This window comes from Anomalospiza imberbis, chromosome 3 (assembly GCF_031753505.1).
Source record: "Anomalospiza imberbis isolate Cuckoo-Finch-1a 21T00152 chromosome 3, ASM3175350v1, whole genome shotgun sequence".
Taxonomy (NCBI): Eukaryota; Metazoa; Chordata; class Aves; order Passeriformes; family Viduidae; genus Anomalospiza; species Anomalospiza imberbis.
Genome location: NC_089683.1, coordinates 14554328 through 14570995, shown reverse-complemented (window position 1 = coordinate 14570995; position 16668 = coordinate 14554328). Strand labels below are relative to the sequence as shown.

The 16668-nt window shown below is 38.6% G+C and overlaps 1 protein-coding gene across 1 annotated transcript in view; it reads left to right on the top strand.

The window, feature by feature from the left end:
- GREB1 (growth regulating estrogen receptor binding 1) overlaps positions 1-15272 on the top strand; it is an 86726-nt gene extending 71454 nt beyond the window's left edge. The window contains exons 24-33 of the mRNA XM_068183450.1: positions 114-272; positions 1983-2125; positions 2887-3048; positions 4866-5070; positions 5880-6054; positions 6962-7180; positions 9393-9528; positions 10070-10270; positions 11769-11907; positions 13541-15272. Of these exons, the coding sequence (XP_068039551.1) occupies positions 114-272; positions 1983-2125; positions 2887-3048; positions 4866-5070; positions 5880-6054; positions 6962-7180; positions 9393-9528; positions 10070-10270; positions 11769-11907; positions 13541-13704 (1703 nt within the window). The 3' untranslated portion in view covers positions 13705-15272. The remainder of the gene's footprint in view (positions 1-113; positions 273-1982; positions 2126-2886; positions 3049-4865; positions 5071-5879; positions 6055-6961; positions 7181-9392; positions 9529-10069; positions 10271-11768; positions 11908-13540) is intronic.
- Positions 15273-16668: the final 1396 nt, after the last annotated feature.

Below are 16668 nucleotides of genomic sequence, written 5' to 3'. Positions count from 1 at the left end.
TCAGACTCATGAAAGAAAAAATAAAGCAGGAATAATAGGTACAGCAAAACCATCTATAGCAATAAAAAGAGCTTTAAAAAAATCTGAATTCTTATTTTTCAAAAATATCATAGGCATAAAAGAAGAATCTGATCACTACTACCATCAGCCTGGAGATATGTGGCCAGATTTGGAGTCATTTAAGAAGATGCCTTTTGACTACACCATCCATGATCCAAAATATGAAGATGCAAGTCTGATTTGTTCAAAGCTTCAGACTATAAACACTGAAGGTTAGAATTTTTTAAATCCTGATTGGTACATGTATATGTATTTATTTGTTTTTAATGTGAGAATCCTATTAAACTTTTAAGCAGAGTCAAAATATCAGAATTGCTTTTGATTAAGTAATAGTGAAAAAAGATTTCAAGTTTTCCAGATGAAGTACCAGAGTATGACCCTTGTGAATTACTTATGGAATATTATATGGATAGTCTTTCATTAAAAAAGCTTTGTTTCCACAATAAGTTTGTGTATTAGAATGATTTTAGAAAGTAGCATTGTCCTGCTCTGTAGCAATGCAATGATTTATGTGCATAAAGTTAGCTTTGTAGTTAAAAGTATCTATCAGTTTATTTTTTAGGTTTTAGGTTAGGTTTGGAAAGCATGAGATGAACATACCCAGATCTAGACTCCTGGAGTATTGATGTGTGAATTAGTCCTCTGAATTAGCCAGCTGGACATACACAGGCAGGACTGGGTGGCAGGGAGGAAACACTGCTGTTCAGAAAGACCTTGGCAGGCTGGAGAAGTGGAACCTCAGGAACAGGACCCTGTTGAACAGTTCACCAAATGTGCCCCTTACACTTGGAATAGAATAATTTTATTCAGCTCTACAAGTTTGGGGCCAGCTCTATAGACAGCAGCTTTGCTAAAGGTGACTTAATGGTCCTGGTTGACAACAATTTGAACATGAGCCACCAGTTCTCCACTGGGTTAATGGCTTACTAATAATCTAACAACAGTTCAAGGGAAGTGATTATTCTTCTGTGATGGCAACTCTAAGGCCACATCTGGGTATTCTTTCAAGTTTTTGTCTTCCCAGTATGAGAAAGACGTTGACATAGAGAAGTGTGGCCAGTGAGCAGCCACCAAGATATGGAGAAAATTTGAGTGAATTGGTTTTGTTTCAATTGGGTTTGTTTGGGGAAGTCTAGCAGGTGCATCTGAATGCTGTCTTCAACTTCCTAATGGGAATTTATAGAAACAAACTGTTATCGATACACAGCAAAAGGACAAGAGACAACAGACACAAGTTGCAATATGGAAAATTACAATTAGATTGTATGAAAAATATTTGCAGAATAACAGTGGTCAAACCACGGAGCAGGTTGCCCAGAGAGATCATGAAAACTCTGCTCTTGATGATTTTTGAAACTTAACATGACAAGGAAAAGCTTTGAGCAACCTGATCTGATGCTGAAAATCTGAGGGGAAAATGAAATAACCAAGTCCGTTTCATCAGAAAATACAGCTCATCTTCCCTCAGTCTCTCACAAGGAGTATCCTTTGAAAAATACAGATATCCACTAAGGAGCAACATCACTAAATTGCCAAATTCATTTCACATAATCTGCTGTGATGTCTGTCAGAGAATGGCAAATGTCATGAGGCTCTTTTTTACTATTTATTGCTTTTGTAAACATTCTACTAATAATAGCAACAATAAAAATTTTAATGATCAGGCATCTAAGCCTTATGTAAAATCTGTACTGAATTATGATAATCATAAATTTGTACATAATTCCTTGTAGTTCTCTTTGCTGTACATAGCAATTTATAAAATATACTGTGCTCAGAATGAATTCATGGTTTGTTTTGCACGTGTTTTATATTACCATTTTTCCTAGAAGCTGATTTCAGTGACAGAAACAGTCTGTCACGAGAGAATATATTCTAGTCTTGACTATATGTTACATTTAATTTGTTTCTTTTCTTAATAGACAGATCAATGAGCAGGAGACAGGAAGATATGTACACATGCCGTCAAACAACTAGGATGAGATTGTCCAAGTATGCAGCATATAACACCTACCATCACTGTGAACAGTGCCATCAGTACATGGGTTTCAATCCCAGGTACCAGGTAAAGATTTCCAGGTGTTACTCTGCAGATCAGAAGCTGAAGCACACACAACCCAAACACAGCTTGTGTACATTCACTGTATTTTAATTGGCTTAGAAGTTGTATGTATGTACACATTCAGCTGATTTACAGATTTTGTTATTTCTTGAGGCTTACCTGCCCTGACTAGGCTGCAGTTTGGGGAGATCAGAGGGCTGACCCTTTTGTCATTTACACTAGTTTGTTCAGTGTTGTGATCTGCATGTGTACTACCAGTTAAAACTGCTTTCCCAGTAAGCTTTCCACTGGGCTTTGCTTAAGTGGAAAAGTTTGCACATGAGTATCTGCAACAGGTGCTACTTCTGATACAGAAGTGGTCCAGCACACAGTAGTCTTATCTGTGGTATACAACTTGCTTTTACTCAGAATAACCCTCTAATTTCTTGCCTATTATAATGTGAGGAAGAAAGTGTCAGCAATGCAAATACTATTTTTATGTGCCAGTATTTCTGAAAGCCAGGAGGGGACTGTAAGTATTGGTACCATCTGCCAGATGAAACTGAAACAACGGTTTCAAAAGAGGGAACTCTTTAATCGGTATTTTTTAGTGTAAGCTCTAGCCTAGGGAATATTGCTTGACACTTATGAATAATGAAGTTAAATCTAATGTCATACAGTAAGTGACTGTAATCTGTTTAGCAATGTTCTAAATGTATATAAACTACACTGAGACCTTGTAGTTTGACTTTAACTGAAATCATCTTATTTTTTCCCATCCTTAGATTTATGAGTCCACTCTGCATGCATTTGCCTTTTCCTATTCTATGCTGGGAGAAGAGATACAGCTGCATTTTATCATTCCAAAATCAAAGGAGCATCATTTTGTCTTTAGCCAACCAGGAAGACAGTTGGAAAGTATGAGACTACCGCTAGTTACAGATAAGGTAGCTGGATTATTTTTATTTATATTTATGGCCATATATAGGAGAGAGATACCACCAATTTCAAAATTTCTTGAAATAGTATTCTCTGTACGACTGTTCCTACTGCCAAGAGATAATGAAGATGTCCTTATGCTAAGCTTGTATTTTCTCCCAGAAAGGGATACGTGAAAAAAATTGCTGAGACACCAAAAAGCTCTATCTTTTGCTCATCCTCAAGGTTGATCCTTTGGTATAAATAGTCTTACCTGTGACAAAAGGTCTTTGGTTATGGGTTTAAGATGTTAAAGTGAGAATAGTTTCTGCAAAGAAACTCAAAGATATGATTTCATTTATCATACCATTTGTAAGAGGAAGCATTTTTCTGTAGAAATGCAGAAAATGCAGTGGAATATCCTGTTTTATTCTGCATAAATGCTTAGTTACTTTCATATAAAAATAACACTTTCAAAGAGTCTTAGTCATGGCTTCAAGACTGTATAAAGAATCACGTCATGCTTGTAGAAAACACTTTGTAAGGTCATCTATTTAACAGGCTCTGCAAACTCTGACCACAGAATCACAGAATATGCTGAGTTAGAAGGGACCCACAAGGATCACTGAGTCCAACTGCTGGCCCTGCACACCACCATCCCCAGGAGTCACACCCTGTGACTGAGAGCATTGTCCGAGCACTTCTTGAGCTCTGTCAGGCTGGTGCCATGACCACTTCCCTGGGGAGCCTATTCCAGTGCCCAACCACCCTCTGGGGGAAGAATCTTTTCCTGATATCCAACCTAAACCTCCCCTGACACAACTTCAGGCCATTTACTTGGGTCCTGTCCCTGCTCACCACAGAAAAGAGATCAGTGTCTGCCCCTCCTCTTTCCCTCAAGAGGAATCTGTAACTGCAGTGAGGTCTCCCCTCAGTCTCCTCCAGGTTGAACAGAAAAAGTGACCTCAGCTACTCCTCACACAGCTTCCCCTCATGGCCCTTCACCATCTTTGCTGCCCTCCTTTGGACAGTCTCTAATAGTCTAATATTTTTCTTATATTGTGATGCCCAAAACTGCACACAATATTCAAGGTGAGGCCACACTGGTGCAGAGATGTTGACCTTTACAGAGATTCCTCGTACCCATGTCTAAGGTGAAGCTGTGCCTTGCTCAGGCCACACTGCTTGGAGTATTGAAGCAATTTGTGGAACAGCAGTAGCACTTCTATCCTGGAGAAAATAAGCTGCTTCTAATAAACAGTAATAAATCAATATCACCCTCCAGGTCAAGTTTTAAATAGAAGAACCAAGACAGCAACATAACAGCAATGCAAGAATCACATCTCTTGCTCTCCCTCACCCAGTAAACTTGTGCTTGGCTACATGGTCGGACCTGTGCACTGGGTCCTTGTGGATTCTTTTCTTGCTTCTGCCACTGACCTGGTTTGAGGCTTTGACATTTAAGGACTATTTTCCATCTTCTTCTTTTTCTATTCCCTTGCTCCAGTCAGAAGAGTTGTACTGTAGTTTTGGAGTAAGGTGTTTCTTACAGTCCTATATACAGAGCTAAATCCTCTTCCAGATCTATCCTCAAGGTACCTCTGCACTTGGCAGGCCAAGGTTAACAGTCCTGTCCATTCCACCACACTCTCATTGGTCAAATAAACAAAATGATAGAGTTTTCTTTTTTCCAATTCTTATAAAAGTTGTTTATTTTCCTATCAAGGAAGTTTAAAATGTGTCAGTTTGTCTAGTGTTAGTGGATCTGATTTATTCTCCTGAATAATCAATTTCTCCTTTTTCTCTCTGGATTAATACAGAAGCTCACACTTCTTTTTACCTACAGAGTGAAGATTACATAAAAAGCCCCACTTTTACTCCCACCACTGGCCGTCATGAACATGGACTTTTCAATTTATATCATGCAATGGATGGAGCCAGTCATTTGCATGTTTTAGTTGTCAAGGAGTATGAAATGGCCATATATAAGAAGTATTGGCCCAACCACATCATGCTTGTTCTTCCAAGCATTTTCAACAGCGCAGGAGTAGGTAAGTGTAACAAAAGGTTCTAAAAAATGTGGACACACAGCTTGGGTCCTTAGGTGTGGTTATTTGACAGTGAAATGTAGACCCACAGCTTGCAGCTAGGATGTCTGATCTGGTGATCTGGATTCCCTCTAAATACAATGTGTCACAGCTGAAGACACACTTCTCTTAATCCAGGATACCTAGAACAAGCTCATTGAGTTGCATCCTAGAAATACTTAACTCTTCCATTGTCTTTGAAAGAAGCTGTGTTAAAACTCAGATGGAGTTACTGACTTCTGTTTCCTTGTGGAAATAAATTGCGTGCTATTTGCATGGGCAGTGATGCTCTGGTTGGGTACATCCCTCAGGTAGGTTCTGCTGATGTAACATCTGTGAAATACTCAACCCTTTGCTTGTACTGCTGGAACAACTTATATACAGCAGTAGTGACAAACATTCAAAGTAAATCATCAGGGACAATTTCCAGTGTTATTCCCTGGAAAGCTGGTCAGTCCCCATCTCTAACTCTTCACACTAAGAGATGCTAATATTGTCACGTGAAAAGAAGTAGTCACTAAATCCTTAAGACACTAGAAAATCTTTACCAGAGAAGTCAGGCCTCATTTTTCATCCTTGCCAATGTGGTTCTTTAAGTCACTTGCTTGCCAAGTGACAAAGCAAGTTGGCTGTGGATGGTGGTGGGGTTAAAATCTTCAGAATGATTTATATTCTTGTCTGTGCAGAACTATTCACTTCAAAAGGCTTCTGAGTTCAAAGCAAACAGTTTCTGCCCCTATTTTTAATCTGGTGGTTTATGCCCATGGTTTCAGGTGCTGCACACTTCCTGATAAAAGAGTTGTCTTACCATAACCTGGAACTTGAACGGAATCGGCAGGAAGAGCTGGGGATAAAACCCCAGGATATTTGGCCTTTCATTGTCATTTCAGATGACTCCTGTGTTATGTGGAATGCAGTAGAAGTTGATTGTTCAGGAGACAGGAAAAGGTAAATAGTGTAATATATGCTTCTTCATCTCATCTCTTTTAACCTTTCTCTGCATGTAATTTTGAAATTATATTTGCTACACTACAACTTCCACCCTGTACAAGCAGAGAATTGTCTTTGCCCAAGGAGAGTACTTTCCTAGGTATGTCTTTGCATAGCACGTAGGGTAGTGCTTGTTTTTCATTCCTGTCCCCTGAGGATTTGTGTGCCCTGCAGCCGTTGCTGTTGAAGCTAGAGTTACTTGGACTGCAGATTTCAGACCCTGTAAACACTCCCTGATACACTGGACAACATGTCCATTTTTCACCAGATTTTTCTAGGGAAGCTAAATGACAGTTCTGTGGAAGTTGTGTAACTGATTTTTTTTGGCTCTTTCAGCAGTCCCAGTCTGTGTGTCTCCTTTATGAGTTCCCCAAATCCCTGAACTAGCATTTTTGTTTTCATTGCTTTAGAATATTGTTTGTGCAAGATATTTTTATTCCATGAACAGACTATGCAGAATTTACAGCAAACTTTCAAAGAAAATGACACTCAATGAAAACTGAGATTTATATACTCTAGCGGTTGGCTAGAAGAATCTTAATACTTTGTGCTTAAGTTATGGCACAAGTCAGCAACTCTCCAAGATTCATTGGAATATTATCTAGGTAATTTTAAAAGTTTACATATCGGAGTGAATATTTTGAGAGACCTAGACTAAGTTTCATATCTGTCATACCAGTCCCCACCACATAAGCACTAGTAAATTATAACTATAGTGAGAGACAAAAAAATAAAGTAAGACAACACTGAAGTTATCTACCTGAAAGTCATAACTTCCAACTGTTAAGAATTGCTCTTCAGCTGAAAGAGATTCTGAATGTCCTCTATATATTTTAAAATTAACATATTTTCATAATTATTGTAGTGACTATACATGGACTGAAAGGAATGTTTCCCTGAAGCAAATTCTGCAACACATTGAAGGAACTCCCAATGTCACTCATTATGCCCTAATTGGAATGAGGAAATGGTCCAGTAAAACAAACAGTGCTGAGATCAAAGAACCGTTCTCCTGCTGCCATGTGCATGACTTCCTTATGCTGAATGTGGATCTGACACAGAATGTACAGTACAATCAGAACAGGTAAGTGACTTGGTAGCACTTTCAGCAGAGGTGATGAACCAAAAAAAGGAAGTTTTACCAAAGCTCTTGTTTTTTTTAGGGAGGTTGTGAATGGCATACAGGTAGATTTTGTTTTCTTACTGGTGATTCAAATCCTTCCCAGGCAGCCAGAAGCTGGAAAAAAGACATTAATTTCTGTAGTTCCAAATAAAACAGTGATAACTAAGTGACAGGATAGACACAGACAGCAGTGTACTCTGCAGTACTGGTGTACTCCAAGTGACCTTTGGTAAATAATGTTCTTCCTTTCTAGTCTGCCTAACTGCTCTCCCTTCCAAAGGAAGCAGGGATGTATGGATGGTGCATAACCAAATCTCATTCTGATATATATATCTGGGCTTTTTACGCTGAGTAGCACAACACTGCAGCATACCACATGTGTGCTCATCAGGGCAATCAGAAGAAAAGAATAAATAAGTCTTGTTCACGTTGGTGGTTGTTTCTCACATTTAGCTGTCTCTTTTTCAGTTATTGTCCCACTTAGGATATATCAGATTATAATTTTGTCATGCACAGCATTACCACAGTTAACAGAACTGGTTCAAAGTCTCACAGAACTTCACTGATCTGTGTGAAATAAACTGTGGGTTTCCCCCATTTCTGAGGGACATGCATTTATTACAACAGAATGAAGTGTATATATATCAGTAGAGGTGGGATTCACTTGTCTAAAACTGGCCTTTCAGTGTCATAGAATATGGAAGACATCCATATGGGGCTGGCAGGTGTGACATGAAATGGGTGATTTTCTGTAAGCTGGATGGGATGCGCCCAGGTAATAAAAATGGCTCTACATGGCTACACTTAGGTAACTGAACATGAGTCACTGTGCTTTTCAGAAGAACTCTGCTAACTCAGGAAAATGTCTTTTGAGGCCCAAGCTTACTTATAACTGCAGGGAAACATTCTGCATCCATTATTCTGTGAATAAACAGATGATCTATATTTCTATTGTCAATTTCCTATTGATATCTTAAAAGCACAAATTTGCCCCTGTGCATCTCCTAGTAGAGAGTTGTGCTCCCAGGCTGCCTGAGCATGTTACCTCATGTATGATGGACAAATGGAGACAGTGACAGTAAAGCAAAATTATATGAGTACAAGCAACAATGTTAAAATGTCAGGAATGCCACATCACACCACCCATTTACTGTCTCTGTTTTTGAACCCCATGAGGTTCATTGTTCCTGTGTGGGTACTGCTGAGTGTGAAGTATTGTATGGCATTCCAAGCCTGGGCAAGGAAAAAGGTACCTTTTAAAACCCAGAGACAGTGACAGTCAGGGATATCAAATAACCATGTGGATATTGCTAAGATCAAAGACAAAACTTTAAAAACCTATAATTGAATGCCATGTTTCTCACTGATGTTGACTGTTGCACTGATTGATTAGTTCGCTTAAATTCAAGCCCTGAATGTCAATCCAGTGGTTCTGCACATCATCCTGTTTCCTTTGTAATAAATATATTCAAAATGGAGAACTGAGTCTGAATTTTCCAGAGATGACAGCATTTGAATTTAGTCAGCTTTAGGAGTTTGCCTTCTATTCTGTTCCCTCATATTTTTAAAATGGGTCAAATTTAGCTCAGGGATATTTGGCCTCATTCTGCTTAATTTTTTCCTGTGTCTCAGCAGTTCTCTTGTATAAAGACTCCCTGCTTTCAGGGAGTCTTCATTTCTAAAATAAAATTACATTAGTTATTCATATTTTGAGGGGAAAATGAGTAGTCACATACTTCTGAACATTTGATAAATCAAATGTAAGGCCTTATCCATTTCCTTGGAAATCAAAGGAATAAATTTCCTTGACCATATTTGGGGTAGTAATGTATGTAGCAATTTCTTAAGACTCCATTATTGTAGTAAAAGGCAAAAAATAGTTTTAACTCATGAGTATTTTGCATAGCAATTTACTGCCTTTCCACTTTATGCTTTTGATCCTTTCCCCTCCCTAAGTGCTTTCCTCCCTCATTCTGGTCTTCTCAAACTGATTCTAGCCTAGTTTATAACAAGAAAGCTGAAGCCCCTTTTCCTTACTGATAGGTGCTGGTGGAGGGTCAGTATGTTTGATACCTGTCCTTTCTGTCGTGCTGATCAAAGGCTCTGAGTGCTTGTATTTGTCAGTGTGTGATGAGGAACAGTCCTCTGACCTGATATGATTTTTTCTTTCCAGATTTACATGTGATGATGTTGACTTCAACTTGCGTGTCCACAGTGCTGGCCTTCTCATATGTCGGTTCAACCACTTCAATGTCATGAAAAAGCAAATTGCAGTAGGAGGACAACGATCCTTCCACATAAAGTCTAAGGTGGAAACTGAGACCTCTGTTGCACTGTTGCTAAAATTCTGTTTTCCTTTTTTGTCTTTTTCAGTTAGGAGAACTGAGGTATTTTGGTGCATCATCTATTGCCAGTAATGGGGTATGCCTGCAATGTGAGGCTTTTTTTAGTTACTTATTTCTGAAATCCACAATATTCTTGTCATAAATGCAACTTTCCTTTATAGTTTTCCTTCGAAACTTCAAAAAACGTGTAAAGCGTCTCTTTGCAATCAAAGTAACCATTCACTATGTGGATTTTACCTACAGCTGTAGAATTGCTCATCTTCACGTGAATTCATAGGTGGGAGTACTTCGAGTTCAAAGAAGAAACCTCAAAGACTTTAAACATAAATATAATTTTATGAAACTGAAACTGTTTTGGTAGCAGATTTTTTTTGCTGAATAACTTTCTTCTTATGTAAAACTTAGATTTGTAGGGTAGAGATGTATTTCTTACAAACCAGAATTCACATAAGTACAACTTGATTGATTAAGACTGATCTGTATGAGAAATATTTTTTCCTCACAGGTATCTGACACTCCAGTTTCAATCTCCCCTGCTCAGTACATTTGTGCTCCTGACAGCAAGCACACCTTCTTGGCAGCACCTGCTCAGTTGCTCCTTGAAAAGTATCTCCAGTATCACAGCCATCGCTTCTTCCCTCTCTCATTGAAGAATTATAGCCATCCAGTGCTATCTGTGGACTGTTACCTTAACTTAGGACCACAGGTACTGAACAAAACAATCTCCAAGTAGCTCTAGAAATGCGTAGGCTCTGTTTTGGATAGGTTATTGATGTATTCCATGATAACAGTTACACAGCCTTTGAAGAATCAGGTACATTCCTATAATGTTAAAATCGAATTCTTAGTCCCATAGAGATATTGTCAGAGGCTTCAACTAAAGTACATGGAGAGAAATCCCAGAATTGTCCTAAATACTAATATAGTCTGTGAAGTGTTTTCTCAATCTGCTATAATTTGGCTCTTCCTACAGAAAATTTCTTCCACAAGAGGGTTTTATAAATACTAGATAACCCTTAGAAAGCACTTCAAATATACAGATGTTTTAGTTCACTTCAGACTGATAAGCTGAGGCAGAGAATCAAATACTAGACAACCAGTGGGAATGGGAGAAGCTGACATTAGGTCTCAGAAGCTGTTGGCTCTCTCTGATGAGTCTGGATCTAAAGCCAAGGTCATACTTCAACTCAAATACGTCAGTAGAAATTTGGTACTAGGGTGGTGTGGTTCAGGAGAGAGGGGACTGTTTTTATCTCTTCACTGAATACCAAATTAAATTCAGTTTTCTGGGTTTACTGAACTTCTCTTCCAAAGACCTGTGTAATAACCTTCCCATGTATGCTGCTCCCACAACATTTTGGGTTCTTAGGCTTTTGTTTCCACCATGTTTGGAAAAACAAGCTTTGTAGGAGGGCATTGTACTGTTACTGTCTTCATCCATTGCATCCTTTCAACTCCAACCCACTAAGCACATGAAATTATTTCAATTTCATTCTGGAATTGCTGCCTGAACTGTAATATGATGCAATAGGATTGAAGGAATATGGAATAAGCATACTGGTACAGAGTCTTAGTTGCTGAGGTTCAGCCTTCCTTCTCCACTCAATCATGCTGATCCATGCCAGATGAGTATGAGTACAGTGGCACTTTAGAAACAAAGCCATGTGCGGAAGATTCCCTTAATCTGAATTTAAAAATCCAGAAAGAGTGCTGTAAATATTCCCATTCCTAGTGGATTTCAGGAGTAGCCATAAAAACAAACTAGGCAAGAGGAAACCTCATAAATTCATGTATATGCATAACTCTAGTAACTTGAGTAATCCTATTGTAATGTAAATGAAATTTGGAATTTCTAAGGGTCCTTTTCCTGTCTGACTGTAGAATTATTGTATTTACTCACATATAAATAAAATGTGCTGGGCAGGTCACAGCATTATGGTTGTGGGGAGCTATTGTTACTGCAGCTTTCGAACTCTATCACATCTAAGCCTCATGATGATAATAATAATGAGTAGTAACAGTACATAATTATGAATTGTGCTTACGTATATTGTTAACAAGTAGTGCTATGTTTTGGAAGGAACTATAAAGCTCACAATATTTGGAGTTGGAAAGAAAGTCTGAATTTGAATCAAGTGCAGATACTGGAAGCTTCATATGGAAGCTCTAAAGACTTCAATTTTTTTCCACCCTCTCTCAATCAGATTGCAGTTTGCTACGTGAGTTCTCGGCCTCATTCTCTGAATATCAGTTCCTCTGGTTTGACGTTCAGTGGTCTCCTGCTGTACCTCTGTGACTCCTTTGTTGTAGCTAACTTTTTGAAGAAGTTTCATTTTCTTAAAGGTGAGCTGCAATAATTTTATTACAAAGAATTAGGTGACATGGTCTCAGAGAATGCGAGGAAAATCTATTTTATCTGTGTTTTAAATGTATTATATTTATTTAATATATATGCATATATATGTATATGCAGGTATTCATATTTGTCTTTATATGTCCCGCCCAACTTGGATGCTTGATCATGCTGGCACTGCACTGTACTAAACTGATATATAGCTATAAGTTCTGCAGATTTCTAAGTGGGATGGAATGTTAGATCCATATCATCATGCCTAAAGTATGTGCAGAACTGCTTATTCTGTTTGAAAACTGAGTGTTGAAGATTTATGCATGAAGCATTTGCCTACTGTGTTCTTGAAGCTTTTCTAAATTTCAATAGAAAATGGGTGATTGACAAGCCCCTATCAAAATCTATTTTCTATTTTTAGAAATAGAAACTGGGTCATTTAAGATTTATTGCTGATACCCAGTTTTTCCATGTAAACCTTATAATAGTGTATAGCAGTGGAGACAGCTAACTTCCACTTGTGCTGTAGACAGTCACATTGCAAACTCCTTTTGGATCCTTCTGCTGGTATCTTAGGCATTTGGTGCTCTGGGGATTTGTTTCTCTCAGCTATAACTGTCACTGGGAGAAGAGCACCATGGTTACTGCCTCTTGAAACTGGCAGAGTTGTTATAAACTGCTGTGTTCTTCATTGCAGCTAAACAGAGGCTACCAGTCTCATTTCACATAAACCAGTCAATTTTTATATCATGTAGCACAAAGTGTGTTTCTCCATCTCCCCTGGCAGTTTTTCATTTTCTAACCCATCACATAAGAATTAAACACCATGTGACTGTCTCTCTTGTTTCTTTTTATTATATTCACAGATTTTTTTTGGTCTTGGGCATTACCACTTACCTCACCATTTCTCATTTAGATTAGTGTATGCTGGTGAGGTAATTATTTTCTCTTAAAGGAGGACTTTTCTCAGAAGCCATGAAGCTATGCATGCAAGTTAAAGTGGTTATCAGCATGCCAGACAGGACAGTTGGCATTGCTTACTGAAGTGTGATTTTTTTAGTTTGGCATTCCGAATTTGCTTGTGTCTGTAGCCACACAGACCAGATTCTTTCTTAACTAACACATGAGTTTACCAATCCAAAAACTACTAAAATTTGTGATTAGTATTAAAGGCACGTTTAGACCATTTCTGGGCAGCAAAGCACAAAGAGCTTAGTCAGCCATCACAGTGATTGCTGTGTGGGTTTTGCTGCCTCAGGGTTTTGCGAAGCAAAGGTAATGATCAGGAGAGCTACAACAGGAATGGATGTAGGGCTTTTATCTGGTTTGTTGTCAGGACCCATCATGACCTCCTTAGACCTGCCAGTTTTACTTTTCTGACCCTAAGGATCATGGAAAGTGCTTCTAGTCCTGTTTACTAGATGATTGTGAGATACCTCAAGTTACACAAGAAGATCCTGACAATAGGCTGAACATAGCTCTCCTCAAGTCCTAGTTCAGGTGGCTTAATTTTCTCCCAAGCCCATTTGTAACTTCTGGAGTAGAATTCTCCATGCAGGGTGGTGGGACGTGAATGATCTGAGAACAAAGGGGATACTCACATGAGTTTCTTTTGAACTGTTTGCCCAGGTGCCACCCTGTGTGTGATTTGCCAGGATCGCAATTCTCTCCGCCAGACTGTTGTTCGGTTGGAGTTGGAAGACGAATGGCAGTTCCGCCTGCGGGACGAATTCCAGACTGCCAATGCCAAAGAGGACAGACCACTTTTCTTCCTGACTGGACGACATATTTAATTGAAAAGAGACACATTTCCTGAATGACAGAAGACACTAATTGCCACCATCTCATGAAATTAATTTTGAGAGGCTCTGCTTTCTGAACAGAAACAGGACAGTTTTCTGTTGTTTATTAGAATGATATCTAATCAGACAGTTTAAGATCATATTTACAAACATTGATGTGACTTTTCTAATTTAATGTTCTGATGGAAGTCATCCCTAATTCCTGATAGAGACACAGAGACTTACATGGTGGAAAGCATTTCATAGCAGAAGAGAGGTCAATGAGTGCACATCTCCTGTGACAAAGAAGAACACATGAAAGTTCATAAAGAAAAGGGTTAGGAAACTTTTTGCACATTACAGAAATAGGAAATGTAAATTTAGGAGCTGGTTCTGGTTTATAAGTCTTATTTATCAAACAGTCGGCATCGGGCAACGGGAGTTAGTACAGTTCTGTAGTGTACTGCTTCTGATTGATCCAGGTAGACTTTTTATATGAAGATTTGTAATGTATAGTTCTTGAACAGGTCTCAGGACCTCAGTTGAAGCTTTAATTTTTAGAATAAGTGCCACACTGGATAGTTTTACCTTGCAGGACTATTGGAGTAGAAGACTAATTTTATGTCTGGTTTTATTAGCATAAGGAAGAGAGTTAACAAGGTAGATGGTAAAATGAAATCTGAACATTTAAACCTGATACTGGTATTAACTTGAATAACTGAAGAGATCAAATGGTGGGACTGACCTGCAAGTGATTTATTTCTAGAACAGTGATGTTTTGTGACTAAATTGTAGACTGGCTGCAGACTTCAAGCTGAGGCAAGTGCACTCAGGAAAGCCTATGAAATGGTTCTAAAACGCTCCCAATACACTTTCTGGGGATATTTTCTTGCCAAGGTGCTTCAAAGGAGTGAGAAAATGGAGATTACAATGCTGAGAAATTCAGGTGAAAATCTAAAAACATGTTTTTGAACAGCACCAGGCATTGTGATATTTTGTACGCTCTAAATGTTAAATCAGTGGTCACTGTCTTTGTCTCGGTGTTTGGGAATGCTGTCTAAGCTGCAAGCTTCCTGTTTGTCTTTATGGAATCAGTGTTAATGTCACTCAGACAAGGTGTAGGAAGGATGAGTATAGACATTGTCAGAGGATATCTAATATTTGGGCAGACCTTTCTTGCTGGATACACCAATGAGGGATCATTGGCTTTATACAGATGAAATGCCATTGAGTGGCTGAGTCTGTTACAGCACTGGCCTTGAAACACAGGCATCGGTATGACTGTGCCAAAGAGCTAATTTAGGTTAATTTACAGAGAAAATGTAAGTTCTGTAAGTTGTGAATTCTGTAAGAGATGTGGATTGCTGTCTACAAGGAAACTGCTGGCAATCAGTGTGCTTCTATATTTCATTGTTTGTGTTTCAGAGTGAGAATTCACTTTAAGTTTTGTGAAAGAAGGTGAGCATTGGCCTTTGTAAATAGTATACTGTTCAGTTTTCACCAGTTGATTAGTTAATTTAAACTTTTTTTAAGGAAGTGTGACATTTATGTCTTTATAAATAAAGTTCATGCTGCATGGACATCTGTCTTGTGATATACTGGACCAATAAGTACACACACTTTTGTAGTGGAAAAAAAACAGAGGAAAAGCACTGGCTGAAAGGAGTTAATATAATTAAGGAATGACCTGAACTGATCAAGAGAAAATACAGTACTTCTTAATGGTCTACAACATAACATAACAAAGGTGTAAGGGTTTTTGCAAGAACTCAGATTGAAAGACAGTGAGTTGAAATTTCCTCTCCTGTAACCAAATATTTAAACAACTTATACCAAGTGTCTATTAAATTTTTTCTGTGTTTTAGGTCTGATATTTGCTTTGTCAGTCTTTATACTTCCATTCTCTCCAAGAAACTAAAAAAGCCCTAAAGTACAAAGTAATAAATAAATAAATAAATAAATAAATCACATCCTTTCTTAACATTCTCAGATGCCACAAAGTTTCCAAAACTTTGACAAAATACAGCTGATAGTCACTTGAAGCCATTGTACTCCTGAGTGTTGTTTCATGTTAACCCTTTTCTCCATACAGTGTCCTGTATACAGGATAGGAGTCCCAGGGCCTGGCCTCAGCAGACCTGTGTCTATTGTGTGACCAAGTGTAATCATTCTCCATCATGGACCATATTTATGAGCAGTTGTGTGTGATGAAAGTTGCATGCACAGCCCACTGTCTTGGCACGTACATCCTGTAATAAGACCAGATATGCCCTTACTCTGACCAAAATGCAGGTACTTCCTGTCATGCTGTGGGAGCATCTATGCACCCACATGGTAGGAAAACACAGCATTTTGCTCACAGGTGGCCAAAAAATGATGGTGGATGACTCAGGGTTCCAGAGTTCCATCCAAAAGTTTCTTCATCCCTGACCTAGTTTACAAGCTAAGCCCCCTAAAATGTAACCTTTCATGGAGAGGGCAGTGTAGGTTTTGTGTCCAGCTGGGACACTGAGATTATAAAGTAATACAGATAAATAATCATGATAAATTAAAGCAATTCTGTTTGGGTGGGACTAGCATCCTGTGCTGCAACACTTGGTGCTATAGGTCTTCACTGTACGTGCATGTGTAGGGCTGGGAACCCAGGTCCCAGCTCCACACTTCTCTTGTCTTTCTTTTGTGAGAAGGAATCACTGGCTTTCAGTCCCAGTGACCTTTGTGTGAAAACTTGGCCCATGCCCATTATGCACACAAATCTTTTAAGCATTTCCTTTCTGGTTTTGGATGTGGCAAGAAAGCAGAACTTTGCATTCTGTGGATTCACTTGACAATGTGATAGCAAACAAACTTTTTATAGCCTCTGCCTTCTCTAGTACCTTCAATGCTTTCTGATTCAGTCATCCACTACTATCACCTGCAGACAGTATTATTAGCATGTTCTGAATTGTCTGTCAGAGAGCAAAGTAGTTTATGATT